Source organism: Gekko japonicus, unplaced genomic scaffold (genome assembly GCF_001447785.1).
Source record: "Gekko japonicus isolate JY-2015 unplaced genomic scaffold, Gekko_japonicus_V1.1 scaffold116, whole genome shotgun sequence".
Lineage (NCBI taxonomy): Eukaryota > Metazoa > Chordata > Lepidosauria > Squamata > Gekkonidae > Gekko > Gekko japonicus.
This window is the reverse complement of record NW_015164669.1, coordinates 1864244-1881968: the sequence shown is the minus strand read 5'-3', so window position 1 is coordinate 1881968 and position 17725 is coordinate 1864244. Positions and strand designations below refer to the sequence as shown.

Sequence of the window (17725 nt, the reverse complement as noted above, 5' to 3'; positions counted from 1 at the left end):
TGAAGGGGGTCTTTGGCGCAGAGGAAAATGTAAGCGTCAGTGAGATCCAGCTCTATGCATTGTATGACCCATTTCTGAAACTAGTTTTAACAGTTGCAAATATACTAAATCAAGTAGTGTAGTTTAATAAAAATAAAACACACAGTAAATTCTTTTGTTTGTTCTGATAACACTTTCTGTTATGAATTTCTGCAGGTTTTGTTGGTCTATTTAATTTACTGCTGCTCTGGCCAGGTTTCTTCCTACTTCATTATACTGGATTTGAGCACTTTGAATTTCCCAGCAAACTTGTACTTACATGCATTGTTATCAATGGCCTTATTGGAACTGTTCTGTCTGAATTTCTTTGGTTATGGTATGTACATTTAGCAAACTGCTTTCCGTATTAGGGTTCTTAAAGGTAGTTGGCTATTAGAACTGAGAATCAACCAATAAGGTTGTGTTTTAATAGATGAGTAAATAAACTATTTTTATATAGCACCAGGCATTGCAAAAAATGTCTCAGCATATCTTCATCAGTTATTATCAATACTTAATTATTAATGAGAATAAGGTTAGCACTGCAGGGGGAGGAGTTATTAGTTGGTTTATTAGGCCAGGCATATTATTTGCTTCTTGCTTGTTTAGAGTGTGCAGTTGTTGAGGGGTTATTTCTACAGAACCCCCTTGTAGCTCAGAGTGAAATGCTGGATCTCCCCTTTCACTGTAGCACTTAAATAGTGAACACTTGATGACTTTCAGCCAAGTATGTGAACGTCTTCCAGTAGCAGTTGCTTATGTTCACATCAGATAATATAGTTTAACAGGGTGATATGTGTGATGGCCCCTATGAACATACAGGTCATCCCTTATTGCTGTGATCACTGAGTGATGAACTTGTATTACTGAACCACTACACAAGAAGTACATAAGCAGAGGAGTATTGTGCTGAAAACCAGAAATCAAATTGGAAGTCTATCCTGAGTAGAAGAGCTAGTATTTATAGAACTGGAGTATGTCTGTTAATACTAGTCAGAGCCCTGTTATTTCATAGTGGGCAGTTTGAAACCGATGAGTCCAAATGTGAAAAATTAGAATAAATTTGAAAGTCATGATATCTTTATTGAGCTTAGTATTGTTGCTTTTTTAGTTTTCTGATCTTGATACAGGCTTAAAATGATGTCCATAGTTAAGGGCCATTGTATATCAGTGATTGGATTGGATTCCCTGACATTTGATGTAACATTTGATGTAACTTCAAAAAGCATTGCAATGTGCAATGCTGAAAGGAAGAGTTTAACTTTTCACCTCATGTCTTCCCCTCATTGAAAACAGGTTGCTTTAAATCCCGGTAGAGGGGAGAAGATAGCTGTATGATGGGTACCTGTCTGTCTTTCCCTAGCAGCCCATGAGGTCTGTTTTTATTAGGGAAAAACAGTAGGAGGTGGATTGGCTAATGTCCCCCTTCCCCAGTGCCACAGTCAAATCTATAATGGGGCTCCCTCATGCCTGCTTTTTGAGACTGAATGTTGGTGAAGCCATTTATGGATCCCTAACATCATGTGAAGTTTGGTCATAAGTAATGCTAGGAATATTTTTAATTGAAAATAATTTAGTTTCATAATTGCCTTGGACTTAAGAAATAGCTTTAGAAACCACAAGCCCACCAGTACGGCTTACACTCATGAAAATACCTTTATGCACCTTAACAATGCTTTGACTGTTACAGTTTTTAAAATTTATATTTAATATTTTCCTAGGGGCTGCTTTCTTACCTCATCATTGATAGGCACACTCGCCCTGAGCCTTACAATACCTCTGTCCATAATAGCTGACATGTGCATGCAAAAGGTAATGTATACTTTATTGATGACAATTGTGTTCACCACTAGTGTACTGACAGATAATTTATGGAAGTGTCACAAGACAAGGAAGAAGTATTATAGTTGGGATAGGGGGCAAGTTGTTTTTAATTATAGAAAATTGCTTTTGTTTCTTCTTGAACGCGCCTTTCCCCTTTTATCAGTGAAAGATCACATATTCCTTATGACAATGTAACAGGGAAAGATCATGACAGAAAACTTAGTGAAGGCCATGAAAAATGAAGAGAGTATGTCCTGTGCATAGTCCTTCCCAACACTGCAATGCCTGCATGTGGACTTATCCTCTCAAGAGCTGCACCCCCCCCCCCCATTAAAATAGTTGCAGTATCATCCCTGGTTGATCTGTGCAGATCTGCCCTACTCATCCAACCTGCCTCTACTTAGGCAAGGAGTACAATGTTAGAAAGATATGGAATATGTGCACAGATCTATTCTGTAACTGCCGGCTAAATCTGTAGGTTCTCAAAGAAGGTATCTCATATATTTAGCAAGATTATACATGACAGATGTCGAACCAGTTGAGGTATATATCAGAAATTGTGGTGAAGAGAGTACCTAGAATCCTGTTTTCAAAGTCTCCAAAATGACCTCCAAAATGGCTTCCAGTTTTATAGATTATTTTTTATTTATATGATTTTATTTATATGATTATTTTTAGGTGGCAACAGAATAGGAGATAAAACAGGCTATAGTTTTTTAAATGGAAGTAAATATTTCTGTGAACATGGCCTTAGAATACAAACTGCCATATCCACTATCAAGGACTGTTTTTGTTTTGTAAACTAGTTCCTAGTTTCATGCATACTTTCATTGCTCAAATCTTCACATGCCTACAATAAGAACTAGTAGTACTGTGGGTAAAGTTATCACTGAGTTATCCCAAAAATGGGCTCAGGGCAGCTCACACTAATTGAGATCTAAATAAATTATAGTATGGTATAATAAAACCAAGTTAAAAAAATCAAACAATAAAACAAGATGGCAGCAAAAGCAAGACAAAAAATCCAGGGTAGTCCTTAATGGCGCTGTAGGATGAATTAGTTCAAAGATGTATTTCGGTGGGCGGGGGGAGGCCGAGATGGATTGGACATCTGCTGCCTCAGCCAAAGGCCTGGTGGAACATCTCCATTTTGCAGGCTCTGTGGAACAGAAATAGGTTCTACAGGGCCCTGATCTCACATCGGAGTGTATTCCACCAGGCCGGGGTCAGGGTGGACAAAGCCCTTGCCCTGGTCAAGATTAGGTGGACGTCTTTTGGGCCAGGGACTACTGGTAGGTGTTGGTCAGAAGACCACAAGCCTCTCCGGGGAACATCTGGGGAGAGATGGTTCCCTGGTCCAGGATCATCCCCAGGCTCCTCACCCTTGGTGCTGGGGTCAACAATGCCCTGCCAAGCATTGGGAGCCGGATTCCCAATCCCAAACTTTCACGACTCAGGTACAGGTATTGGATTTAATCTCAGACAGCTCTGCTGTAACTATCTAGCCACGGCCCCTAATGCCCTCTGAGAGTATCTGAGGCAGAGTCTGGCCGGGCATCCATCAACAGATAAAGCTGGGTGTCATCAGCATACTGATGGCAACCCAGCCAAACCCCCGGACCAACTGGACGGAAGGGCACATATAGATGTTGAACAACATTGGAGAATCACCCCCTGTGGCACTCCACATTCCAGCAGGTACCATGGAGACATCCTCTCCCCAAGTGCCACCCTCTGTCTCCGACCATGAAGGAAGGAAGGAGAGCCATTGTAGAGCAGTCCTTCATATTCCTGCATTGGTGAGGCGGTGGGTCAAAAGATCATAGTCAGCTGTGTCGAACACTGCTGTTAAATCCAAAAACAGCAGCACTAACCCACCCCAATCCAGGTGTCTCTGGAGGTAATCTGTGAGGGCGACCAGCGCAGTCTCCATCCCATAGCCACGGTGGAAACCACACTGGAACGGATCCAGGATGGAAGCCTAATCCAAGAAAGCCCCTGCTCTCTCAGCAACCTTACCCAGAAATGGAAGGTTCAAAACCAGGCAGTAGTTGGCAAGGACCATAGACTCCAATGATGGCTTTTTTGAGAGCGGACACACCACTGCCTCCTTCAAACCCCCCCCCCCCGGAATGTCCTTGAAGACAAGGGGGCCCCAGACACTGTCTCCACAGGCCTTAACCAGCCAAGACGGGCACAGGTCCAGGGGTCAAGTGGTGGACTTTACAGCTGCCAAGATCTTGTCAACTTCCTCTTGGAAGAGCTGGCTGAATTGGTCCAAAACCGGACCCAAAAATGGACAAGGGGCTTCCAGTTCCCTTACTGTATCAACTGTGGTCAGGAGGTTGTGGCAGAGCGCTGAGACTTTTTTTGCAAAATAACTCGCAAATGCCTCACAGCCAATACCCAATTCCTTATCATTTTGCTTGCTTTGGGGCAAGGTAGTTAGTGACCAAATTGTCCTAAATAATTGGGCTGGGCAAGAGCTCTCAGACTCAAGGGAAGCCACATAGAAATTCTTCTTAGCCTCCACTACCATCTTATAGGCCTTCATAAACATCCTACAAGATGTTCTTGCAGCTTCGTCTCAAGTACGCCACCACCCTTGCTCTAGTCGTCTCATTTCATCCTTCGTAGCTCCGGGGTATACCACGGAGCTAGTTTGGCCCAAGAGCAGAGAGGGTGCCATGAAGCAATTTCTTCAATGGCTTTGGAGAGTCAGCAATGCAAGTCCTCCACCAGCTCATCTAATGAACCACCAGGGGGCATCGGATCCCGCAGAGCATTCCAGAACCCATTAGGGACCATCAGTCTCCACTGGTGAGCACAAATTCACTGGCCACCTAAACAGGGAGGGTTTAGAATACACATCCAGGCCTTCAAGGTGAAGTGGTCTGACCATGGGACTGCATCAGCTGTTACCAGATCCACATTTATCCCCACACCAAAAATAAGATCCAGCATGTGGCCCACTTCATGTGTAGGCACCAGTATAAATTGGGAGACTCCCAGTGCCGCCATGGACGACACTTGGTCCCTGGCCTGGGAGGAAGCCTCATCATCGACATGGACATTGAAGTCCCCCAGAACTAATAATCTGGGGTGCTTCTATGCTGAGCCCAATACGGCTTCCAGCAGGCCCTGCAAAGTATCTGCTGGTGCATTAGGCGATCGGTACACCAGCCAGATAGCCAAATTCTCCTCGGCTTTCCACACGAGGCCATCCCATTCAATGCTGGCAATTTTTTGTGCGGGGAACACCCTGAAAGAGAAAGACTCCTGGATAAGCAATGCCACACACCCCCACCCATTAGTCAGAGATTGGTAAAGGACCAAAAAACCTGGGGGGCAAGCTGGTCCAAGGCAACAGTCTCGCCATCCCTCACTCAGGTCTCAGTCACACACGCTAGGTCTACACATTGCTCCACTAGATAATACCACAGAACAGAGGACTTATTGTTAATAGACCTGGCATTACACAACTCCAGTGTCGGAGAAGGGTATATTTTCTTAGTCCCACAACCAGCATCCCTTGGGATGGGACATTGGTATGAAGGAGACCGAGCAGTCCGATATCTCTGTTTCCTTCCTATTGTCCATCTTGTCCCACGGACATATCTCCCCTGCCCCTCTATTATTGGTATCCCCAACCCGAACATGGCCTCCCCTGCCCAATGTTATTGGCCCAGAATGGGGCCCACTAAGCATCCGATAGTAAACAGAAGACAAGTTTAACCCTGGCATACAGAGCACAAATATCTACCCTGCTAAAATTCCCAATATAATTTCCAACCCAACCAACTCCCCCCTCATGCCTACCAGCCTCCCACCCTACTAATAAATACTAAGAATACACTTAAACTGATCAATGAATCCCCTCCAAAAATCCAAATGAATCAATTATGAAAATCCAATTAAGCAGTTTCTAAATAAATCAGCTATAAAACCCGATTAATCAGTTTCTGAGAAAAAAAATCCAATTTCCTAATTCAAAACTACTTGCAAACATGGTTTGAAATTCTTTCTATAACAGGTATGAGTTTATTGTATTTAATTGTGTTTTAAGGAAGTCGTTACCGGCCTCACCTGGAGTACTGTGGCCAGTTTTGGGCACCACATTTTAGGAAGGATATTAACAAGCTCAAGCGTGTCCAGAAGAGGGTAACAAGGATGGTGAGAGGGTTGGAATCCAAGTCTTATGAGGAAAGGCTGAAAGAGTTGGGTATGTTTAGCCTGGGAAAGAGAAGGCTTAGAGGGACATGATTGCAGTGTTCAAGTATTTGAAGGGCTGTCATGTAGAAGATGGAGCAGATCTATTCTCTCTCGCTCCGGATTGCAAGACTAGATCTAATGGGTGGAAATTACAAGGGAGTTAATACCGGCTAAATATCAGGAGAAACTTCCTAACTGTAAGAGTGGTTGAGCCAGTGGAACAGTCTGCCTCGGGAGGTGGTGGATGCTCCTTTGCTGGACAACCATCTTTCGGGTATGTTGTAGGTATGTAGAGCTATCTTTCAGTATACTCCTGCAGAGTGCAGGGGGTTGGACTCAGTGACCTGCAAGGTCCCTTCCAACTCTAACATTCTATGATTCTGTGATTCTAAATAAAAATGCAGAGATCATAGCACAGTGTGAGTAGTCTTGTAAATTAAATTACTGTGTAGGTGTTTCAGGGGCTCTATAGGACAACTTCAGAAATAAGATATATCTTACCTTTCATAGTGAAAGTGTTAATCCTTCTTGATATTCATTTTTAATGCTGGTGGAATTTGTCCTCATTGTGATACTTCCATTCTGAAGTGAGATGTTTCAGATATAGTGTGAGATTAGCATTCAGTTCAGCTATCAGTCTTGACAATAACAATGACATTAAATTGATGTCCAAGGAACTCACACCATTCAGACCCTAAAATTAAATAAATCACACTTTCCCCTCTGTATCCATGGCTGAAATACTTCTGATCCTTAGTATGGTGTTTTCCCCCTTTGCGTTCAATCCACCCTGCCCCCGGCATTGAGATCCAGGAACCAAAAAATAACTAGCAGTAATAGTGTGTTGCATTGGAAGAGTCATGCATACCTGGCCACGATGAAGTAAAACCTAATTAGTTTCAAATTCTTTTGGTGGTTATTGTTGAATAGAGAGCATGAGCAAGACCAGAGCAAGACATAGATTGTGTCACCATTCCACAATGCTGTTGTTTGTAGCTGACATATTTATAGAGATTTCGTCTTTATAAATGTGTGTAATATATTAACATGAAACCTTCTGCCTTTTATTGTTCCAGTTTCTTTATTAATAGTGGCCCTTTCTGAGATTCTTACTCTTCAGCATCCCTTTTTAAAAAATGGAATGATTAGTTAATCTTCCTTTTTTGTTACATAATTCTTCCCAACTTTTTTCTCTCCAAAATACTATAAGCAAACATATACTTACAAGTGGGGACCCATGAGACCCGGGGGGGGGGGGACCCATCTGTGTATCTTGCTTCTCCTGCTCTCCCCACTACCTTCTCTTTTGCCTGTCTACCCCTGCTGGCTCTGTTTCCTCCCTTTTCTCCACAGTTTCTGACTTTTCCTACCTTTTCCTCTTCCTTTTGGGCTCACCCAATGGTGGAACTTCTTTTGACAACCCTACTGCTTCTCTGGTCACCGCCATATCTGCATACTGCAGGGACACTGCCACCACTTGCCTGGCTTGCCCACCCTCCCTGCCACAGCGCACCTTTCTCCCTGTCACTTCTCCTGTTTTCTTTCTGACATGTCCAGCAGCAGTGCCTTGCAGCTGCTCCTGCTGATTTTGTTCATAGGCTTACTAAGCAATCCTTGGTATTGCAGCCCAGATCCCCCCACCCCTTACATCAACTTTTTTAAAAGTTTTAAAAGATCCAGTAAAGTTTTTTAAATTTTATTTTTGTGCAGACTGGTTGAGGGGTAGTAAAAAAAACCTTGTAAAATCCAGCATTTATACTCTACTACAATGGTTCCTAATGTGTGGCAGTGGAGTTATTGTAAGGGGGCTGTGAGTCCACATGTAGACTGAGCATTGACATTTTTTATCTTTTTGTCATTATGTATCTTCTCAGTCAGTGGTTACTAATGGTACAGCCATCATCATGTGGCGAGGGGGGGTGTCCAATTTTTTTTTGATGTTGGAAAGAGGTCTTCATACTTGAAAAGGCTGGGAACAACTGCCCTACTGTAACATTCCCTACAGTTGAAACAAATTTAAATCTGAAATTTGGAGAAGCTGAATTGTGATGTAGTGTTAGCCAAATTGCCTTATTTTATTAATAAATATGGGGAATTATGAATATTAAATGGCAAAGGCATTAATTATAGGATCATAACCTGTGTATTCAGGAGTTTATTTATTTATTATTAATTTTGATTTATATCCCGCCTTGCCTGCACAGGCAGGATCAAGGCGGCGTACAACAGTTTAAAATTACAAACAAATTACATAAAGTGCAGTTAAATACAGATGGCAAATTTCTTTGAGGTGGTCCAATGTAGCTAGGGCGGTGTCCAAAGTTGTTTTGAATGCCAGTAGCCTGGGGGTCACAATAGTCGTTAATAGCTCATTCATCAGTGGCGGCTCCTAATCAAAGGCCTGTTGGAAGAGCTCCATTTTACAGGCCCTGCGGAATGGTAACTGGTCCCGCAGGGCCCTGATGTCTTCCAGGAGCTCATTTCACCAGTGTGAAGCCGCCACTGAGAAGGCCCTCGCTCTAATGACAGCCAGTCTGGCATCTTTTGGGCCAGGGAGAGTCAGGCTATTTTGCGACCCTGACCTCAGTGCTCTTTGGGGGATATATGGGGAAAGGCTCAGGTAGACAGGTCTCCGACCATATAGGGCTTTAAAGGTCAAAACCGGCACCTTGAAGCGAATCCAGTATGCTATTGGCAGCCAGTGCAATGCCTTCAGCACAGGCCGTATATGCTCTCGTATGGAGAGGCCCATCAACAGCCTGGCTGCTGCATTTTGCACCAGCTGCAGCTTCCAGATTTGGGACAAGGGCAGCCCCATGTAGAGAGCATCGCAGTAGTCCAATCTTGAGGTGACCATAGCATGGATCACCATTGCCATGTCATTGCTTTCGAGGAAGGGAACCAACTGCCTAATCAGCCGTAGATGGTAAAAGGCTGCCTTGGCAGTGGCTGCTACCTGGGCCTCTATTGTTAAGGCGGCATCCAGGAGCACTCCCAAACTCCTGACCCTCAGCGCTGACGCCAACGGTGCCTCATCGAAGGCCAGTAGTGGGATCCCTACCCCCGACCCGCTCCGACTCAGGAACAGGACCTCTGTCTTCATCGGATTCAATTTCAGTCGGCTCAGTCTAAGCCAGCCCACCACGTCCTGAAGCACCCGGTCCAGGTCATCTGGGGTAGAGTTGGACTGACCGCCCACCAACAGATATAGCTGGGTGTCATCTGTGTATTGGTGACACCCTAACCTATGCCTCCGGGCAATCTGGGCAAGGGTTGTAGATGTTAAAACAACATTGGTGATAGCACCAGCCCTTGGGGAACCCCGCACAACAGCAGGTACCTCTGGGACGTCTGCTCCCCAAGCGCCACCCTCTATCCCCGACCTTGTAGGAAGGAGACAGGCCATTGCAAGGCAAGCCCCTGAATCCCAGTGTCAGCGAGGCAGTGAATCAGTAACTGATGGTCGACTGTGTTGAACACCGCCGACAGATCCAACAACAACAGTACTGCCATGCCGCCCCGATCCAGATGCCTCCGGAGATAGTCTGTGAGGGTGACCAGAGCCATCTCCATCCCATGGCCCAGACAGAAGCTGGACTGGAAAGGGTCTAGCATGGAAGTGTCATCCATAAAGCTCTGCAACTGAATCGCCACCGCTCTCTCAAGTAATTTGCCCAAATAGGGCAAATTTGAAACCGGCCAATAATTAGCCAATTCAGCTGGGTCCAAGGATGGTTTTTTCAGGAGAGGGTGGACCAACGCTTCCTTGAGTGCCCCCGGGAACAGTCCCTCAGAGAGGGACTTGTTAATAATATCCCTGAGGACACCTCGAAACCCCTCATGACCAGCTTTTATAAGCCACAAAGGGCACGGATCAAGGCTGCATGTGGTTGGGCATACCATTGATAGCAATCTGGTGACTTCCTCAAGGCTGAGTGGACTGAAATAATCCAGAATGGGACCAGAAGATGTGCATGGGGACTCGAGTTCACTCACTGTCTCAACTGTGGCGGGGAGATTGCGGCAGAGCAACAAGACTTTATCTGCGAAATAGCTCGCAAAAGCCTCACAGCCGATATTCAATTCCCTAGCATTTGGTCTGCTGTATGGCAGATTGTTAACGACCAAATAGTTCTAAACAATTGTACCGGGTGTGAGCTTTCAGATGCAACCGTGGCCACGTAGAACTGTCTCTAGACGGCTTTGACTGCCATCTCATAGGATCTCATAAATATTCTGTAAGATGCTCTTGTTGCTTCATCATGGGTATGCCGCCACCGTCTCTCTAGTCATCTGAGCCCTCGTTTCATCAGCCGCAGCTCCTAGGTAAACCAAGGAGCCCACTTAGAGCGAGGATGCAGAGGGCGTCAGGGAGTGATCTCGTTGATGGCTGCCAAGAGTTGGCCGTGCCAATCCTTGACTAGCTCATCCAACGAGCTGCCAGGGGGCATAGGTTCCAGCAGAGCCATCTGAAGCCACTCAGGGTCCATTTGGTTCCGTGGGCGAGCGAAAATATGCTCGCCGTCCAAACGGGGTCGGGGTGGCACATTCACACGGGCCTTCAGAAAATGGTGGACCGACCATGGTACAGCTGTAGCCATAATCCGGTCCACTGTAACCCCCGCCGCAAAGATCAAATCGAGCATGTGCCCTGCTCAGTGAGTGGGGGCCGTGACATATTGTGAGAGTCCCAGCGCCACCATGGACAACACTGGGTCCATTGCCTGCGTGGAGGTCGCTTCATCGGCATGGACATTGAAGTCACCCAAGACTAACAGTCTAGGGTACTCCAGTGCCCAGCCTGATATGGCCTCCAGCAGGGATGGCAGGCTACTTACCGGTGCGTTGGGTGGACGGTATGCCAGCCAGACAGCCAAACTCTCCTCGGCTTTCCATACAAAGCCAACACACTCTATGCCCGTTAGAGTTCCCAGTACCCAGGAATAGATACTGAGGCTAGATTGATAAAGCAGTGATTTCTTTACTGTGGGTTCTTCAAGCATACAGACATAAAATCAAGCATTCCCTCACACAATCCAGAGCTAAGAATATAGAGTAGAAAAATACAGAGATGTTTGCATGAGCAGGAAGTGATACGTTACCTGTCCGGCGAGACGAGTTGACTCTGCAGTGAAAATGGGGTGAAATAAGGGAAGGGGCCGTGAGTTGACCAGCAACACACGTGGAAAGGTCCCAAACTGTGCAGAAATGGAACCAGCAAGATAGGGTGGGGTTAGTTGAGTCAAGAGCAAGAGAGCGAGCCCAGAGCGGGCTATCCTTATATACCTGAACGTGTGACCTGAGGCAGGGGCTCATTTGGTCACCTGGTCCCCAGCAGATATTACCAAAACTTAAACTAAGAATGGGGCAGAAAGGGGATTAATGTTTGGGCAATTATAAACTTAATTTTTGGCAGAGAGTGACACCTCTGGGGGAAGAGGGGGGTGAGACAAAGGAGAGAAGTAGAAGAACCAATCATGTTGCAGGGCTGGTGCTTCAGATTAATGACTGGAGGTTTGACAGCGGCATTATATTGGTGGGTGGCAGGAAGGTTTGATTGCTGGCTATTTTCTGTAGCTGGGCACATCCTTTTGTCTTAGGCTGGAGAGGAATCTGTGTTTCTCCTGGTGACGTTAACACATGAAGGTGGGGGGGGGGAGATGCCTGTGTGATGGAGAAGGGAGTTTCTTATGGCTTCTGTGCAGGAACATCTTGTCCTTTTTACAGAGCATGGCTTCCTTCTGTGATCTGCTGCTGCTTCTGCGTGCATGGAGGTCAGGATTGCTGGTCCGCATCCTGGCGCTGGCATGGCTGTGGGGTTGCAGGGGCAAGAGGCTTCTGTAGTCCTGGGTCCACATCTGGCTTGGCATGCTTCTTAGGCTCAAGGCACCACTTGGCCATAGTACATTCCATAATCCAGTATAAGGGCACTTCTTTTGGAAACACCGCTCTTGTCCATTGCTCTGGCGCACTCTTCACAGCTCAGCAAAAGTCATATTTAAGAGTCTTTAACAATGCCATCTGGCGTGGCGGCATGGCAACAGTAGAAAGAAATGACAAGTCATTTCAGGACACCACAAATCATAATATTTCTGCACTGATCAGCAATCACTGATCAGAAGATCTGGAATATAATTTCTACACAAAAGTCTTCAATAGCTGTAGGCAGGGGTCATTTGGGGGGGGACGCGGGGGGATGCCATCCCCCCGGGTGAGGTGCGGGAGGGCGGGGCCTGGAGCTCCCTGCTGGTGCCCGCTGGAGGTCGCCGCCGGCTGTGGGGAGGACACACTTCCGGTGATGTCAGGGGGTGTGGCATATGCTAATGAGTTATGCTAATGAGTCCCCCTAGCTCTTTTTCTACGAAATGACCCTGTAATATAAAAGTGTATTAGTGACTTGACTTTGTGTGCCTGAATTGATGCCCCCTTTTTTCCTGCTTAATTGCTTGAGAATATTCTTGAGTGTTTAACTTTGGAATTTAGATTTTATACTGGAGTTTCCAAATCTCTGCTAAAGAAGAGAGCATAGACTTTGTGCTAGTTTGATCCCTGTGTCTGCAACCCAGTTTCTTTTAATGCTTATGGATAGATGCAAGTGGGAACCTGCAAGGATTTATGGGAGGCATCTAATTTCCTCCTCCACCACTATTTCTTCTTTCCCTTTTCCTGAAAGCCTTTCTCCCCTTTCCCTGTTTCTGCCTCTCTTTTTAAGGTTGCCAACCTCCAGGTGGGGCCTAGAGGTCTACTGGCATTACAATAGATCCTCTTAGACTTACCATCTCCAAGTTGGCAGATTCCTCGAGATTCGGGGGTGGCGCCTCAGAGGGCAAGACTTGGGGATGGCTCACCCTGGCTTATACCTTAATCAAACCTGACTCAAGACGTAAGCTGGCATTGGACACGCAGCTTGGTACCTGAAATAAAGCTCTCCGAAATCTTGATTGGATTTTTTCTAAAGGGGCAAAGTGGGAAGAGGGGGGGGTCCAAGTGTTGTCCCATGCATTAATTGGGGCAATGTTTTTGCCTGAAATAACCAGAGGGCAGCTGGTACATACATGCCTTCCTTGGAATGTGCAAATTTAAGAATGGCCTGTGCAGATGTTTGACCAATTGCTGCAGCATAGTCATGGTGAGTAATTCTGCTCCCTGAGTAGTGAATCACCACGCCTAAGTATCTGAAATAAGATACTTGTTTCAGCTTATGGCCATGGATGTTCCAAGACCTTCTTTTCTGACCTTTGCCGAATGCAACGATTTTAGTTTTTTGATAGTTAATCTCTAATAGGGTCTCATGGCAATAGCAACTGAACACCTTAAGTGCTCTTTTCAAGCCCACTGGGGTTCTGGACAGTAAAACTATCGTCAGCGAATAGCAAAGGTGGGATTTTTCTATTAGCTAAAGCAGGGGGGTGGAGGTTAGTGACCCTAGTTCCCTTGGAGAAAATAGTGGCTTTGGAGGGTGAGGTCTTTGGCATTATACCTTTCTGAGGTCCCACCCCTCCACAAACCCCACTGTCCCCAGGCCCCGCCCGTAAATGTCCAAGAATGTCATAAGCTGGAGTTGGCAACCCTATCTCCATCCCACCAAACACCCAGCCTACCTTTATCTGCCCTTCTGTCTTAGGCTATTCCTCTCCCCCCACAGCAGCCTCTACCTAGGAAAACTGTGGCCCAGTTGTGTGGTGCCACCGTCCCTTGCCTCCTTCTCTCTTTCTCAGCCATTCACCAATGTACCTTTTATCTGCCTCCCACCTTCAGCTCTATTTATTATTTATTTACTTCCTTCATTTATACTCTGCCTTTCTCCACCGTGTGGACCAAAGCAGCATACATTATTCTCCTCTCCTACTTTTTAATTGCACAACAACCCTGTGAGGTAGATTAGGCTGACAGTATGTGACCGATCTAAAATCACCCAGTGAGCTTCTACAACAAGATGGGGATTTGAGCCTGGATCTGTCAGCCCTATGCTGAAGCTCTAGCCACACTGGCTTTCATAGTGTGGCTGCTGTTGAACATTAGCAAGCAGCCAGGCCTAGTTGAGTCATGCAAGTCGAGTGGTATCAGATCACTCAGAGGTTGCTGCCAGACCTAAGCTTGCCAGTCTCCAGGTGGGACCTGGAGATCTCCCACAGTTACAGCTGAACTCCATTTGACAGAGATCTGTCCCTCTGGAGAAAATGGGTGCTTTGGAGGGTGGAGGGCTCTTTTTGTAGCAGGAACTCCTTTGCATATTAGGCCACACACCCCCTAATGTAGCCAATCCTCCAAGAGCTTACAGAGCTCTTCTTACAGGAGCTACTGTAAGCTCTTGGAGGATTGGCTACATTAGGGGTGTGTTGCTTAATATGCAAATGAGTACCTGCTACAAAAAGAGCCTTTGTCTATCCAACTGAAGAGCCTCTCCCCTGGCTCCAAGAATCCTGCCCTCTCCCCATGCTTTTTACTTACTAAAACCCAGCCTGGAATACTATTTTTGCCTAAGAACAGCCACAGAGCCCTTGCCTAAAGCTACAGGCGCTCCTATTATCACTTTCACATTTTAAGCCCCTCCCCCCCGATTGTTGTTGTTTTTAGATTTCACTTTTTCCTGCAAAACCTGGGGCCCTTTTCAGGCTTGTAGTAAGATCTGTCTTGCCTGTTCGCAGCTCCATTCACCAGATTTAAGTACCTGAAAATTTCCCGACTTTGCTATTAGTATATAGATGTAATAAAGTATTGATGATTATCATGGATGGTGTGCAGTAAGTTTTCTGTCCAGTCTACATATGTCTATCCCTTCTTTAGCCTGCTTTTTCTGCAGGTGAAACAATGCAGTGATCTACTTTTATCCAAAATATTATTCTTGTTCTAATTTCAGGTTACATTTTCTTGGTTATTTTTTGCAGGGGCAATCCCTGTATTTTTTTCATTTTTCATTGCAACTCTTTTGTGTCACTACAACAACTGGGATCCTGTAATGGTGGGAATCAGAAGAGTCTTTGTATTTTTCTGCAGGAAGCACCGTATTCAGAGGTAGGATAACCTCATTGCAGCTTCCCTCAACCTTCGCTTCTGAAATCAGTAATCCTAATTCACAACTCAAGTAGCTCAAGATTTAGGCAGGATCTCTTACAGTCTGAAACAGTTTAACTTCAAATCTTAAGATTCCTTGCATTTTGATTGTTTCTCTCAAATAAAAGGTTCTCTCCTATTTTCTCAACCTTTTCAACAGAGCTGTAATGCGACTGTGTAGGTAAATGTTGTCTCCTTCAGATTATTCTAGATAGTGCTAGTTTTAATCATTGCCTTAGACTTTAGAATAGAAAATGGGTATGGACAGAATTGCTTTGAACTCTTAAACATTTTAGCACTCAAGATTGTTTCCATTCTGCCCCTACAGAACTGTAGGGTATGTTCATGTATCTCTGGGGACCCAAGCGTGGTGCCTCTGGGTGCCATGGTGCCCACCAGGGCTATTTTTGGGCAGGAACGCACAGGAACGGAGTCCCGTCTGGCTCCCGAGTTGGCCACGCCCAGCAGGAACTCATTAGCACAACAGGCCACACCCAACAGCAGAAACTCATTAGGATTGGTTACATTAGGGGTGTGTGGCCTAACATGCAAAGGAGTTCCTGCTACAAAAAAAGCCCTGGGTTTTGACAACAAACAAGGTAAACAGAATAAGAAGCGAAAGGTGGGTGTGGCTGGATGACCACACTTCTGGCAACATGGGGGTGCAGCCTAATGTGCTAATGAGCTGTGATGTCAGGGGTGTGGCCTAATATGCTAATGAGTTTCTGCTGTTGGGTGTGGCCTGTTATGCTAATGAGTTCCTGCTGGGCTTTTTCTACAAAAAGAGCCCTGGCCCACCAACACTTTTCCTGGTGCCTGCCAAGTGTTTTTAGAAAGTGGATGGGGCCAGGTGTGGCTTTTGACCAGCAGGGCTTCTGATTGGCCATTGGTGACTTGATTGGCTGAGCAGATTTTTTAAAAAAATGTTTCTTTGGCGGCGGCAGCCATCACAGCACAAGGATCTTCACTGTGTGACTTTAGTACACATTTTGTGGTGGACTCAGCCTCCTGCAGCAGACATTTTATAGCAGCCATTATGTGACTGTGCCCACCATACTGTGTCAGAATTCCAAAAGTGCCCCTGTGCTGTAAAAGGTTGGGGACCATTGAGGTAGCTCTTCTGTGTAGATTAAACAAAATAACTTCACAACTTTTTAATCATTTTATAGAACACCAGAAGAAAGCGAGCAGTGCGAAAGTCTCATTGCAATGCACAGTGTTTCTCAAGAAGACGGAGACAATGACAGTTCTTAGGCCACAAGTTTGTATAATATTGAAATATTTTTGTCCGTAAAAAGTCATAAAATAAAAAATTGGGATATCAAAATATAGTGATTTCTATCTTCTGCATGTCTGTACTTGATATCTAGCTTACAGATGTTGATGTCCAGTATTTATGAAAACCCACTTCAGGAATCACCTTCAGTCAGCTTAGTTCACTTTTAACATTTTTAAGGTTTCATCATTAATTATGAGAAGCATCCTCATGGTAATCTGAGTTATAACGGCAAATATTTGCTAATAACTGCTTCCAAGTGTGATTCCTGGTAACACTGCCAGGTAGGCTTGCTCAGGTATTACTGCATGAATATCCTGAGCAGGAAAAAAAATACCTTTTCCAGGCATGTTGCTTTGAACTTCCTTAATACACTAACATTCTAAGCAAGCTACCATGTGTTTGTGCCCTGAAAAATTTTCTTATTATTCCTCAGTAATGTGATTAGAAAATTTACATTATAAAGTCAAAAGTCTGCAGATTGTAGTTTGGTATTACTGCTAATTTTCTGTGTGTGTTTGTTTCTTCATAGTGTAGGACGAAATGATAACTCAGCGAAGAGACAATCTTCTGGAAAGTGCCCATGGAATCATGTTTCAGTGCCTCTTCTGAATCTTTAAATGTTTCAATTCATGTGAAACTTAAAAAATACAATTCTTCCCACCCCATCTTAATTTCCAATCTCGAATCATTTTTATTATTGAATGACTTTACTACAGGAAATTCCAGTCCTTTTAAGAAACCAACCTGCCTTATAGAACTCAGTCGGTGGCATTACTTGACATAATCAAGAAAGTGAATGCTGTTCTAGTGATTTTTTTTAAGCTTTCATATGTTAAAATGCTGGACAATATTTTTACAAATACTTTTCAGATTCTTTAAAAAGTCTGTGGATCATAACTTTGTATAAGCTTTCAAATGGAAAAACCTAAAATACACCAGAAAACTATAATAGGTACGAGTAACCATTTTCTGATGTATAATCTCTACTTGAATAATAGAAAAGGAAGGAAATCATTTTACTTAACTGAATACCTTCATTACAGAAGAAAAGAGCAAGAGTCCAGTAGCACCTTAAAGACTAACAACATTTGGGGCAGGTTTTGAGCTTTCATAAGAACGTAAGAGACGTCAATGTTGGATCAGGCCAAAGGCCCATCCAGTCCAACACTCTGTGTCACACAGTGGCCAGAAATACCAGTGCCATCAGGAGGTCCACCAGTGGGGCCAGGACATTAGAAGCCCTCCCACTGTTGACCCCCCCAAGCACCAAGAAGACAGAGCATCACTTGCCCCAGAGTCCCTATCTATACCTTGTGGCTAATAGCCACTGATGGACCT

At 44.9% G+C, this 17725-nt stretch overlaps 1 protein-coding gene across 1 annotated transcript in view; it reads left to right on the top strand.

Annotated features, from left to right (window-relative positions):
• SLC35F5 (solute carrier family 35 member F5) overlaps positions 1–17143 on the top strand; it is a 40932-nt gene extending 23789 nt beyond the window's left edge. Inside the window, exons 12-16 of the mRNA XM_015409156.1 lie at positions 196–355; positions 1740–1830; positions 14915–15069; positions 16278–16369; positions 16917–17143. Coding sequence (XP_015264642.1) covers positions 196–355; positions 1740–1830; positions 14915–15069; positions 16278–16362 — 491 coding nt within the window. The 3' untranslated portion in view covers positions 16363–16369; positions 16917–17143. The remainder of the gene's footprint in view (positions 1–195; positions 356–1739; positions 1831–14914; positions 15070–16277; positions 16370–16916) is intronic.
• Positions 17144–17725: the final 582 nt, after the last annotated feature.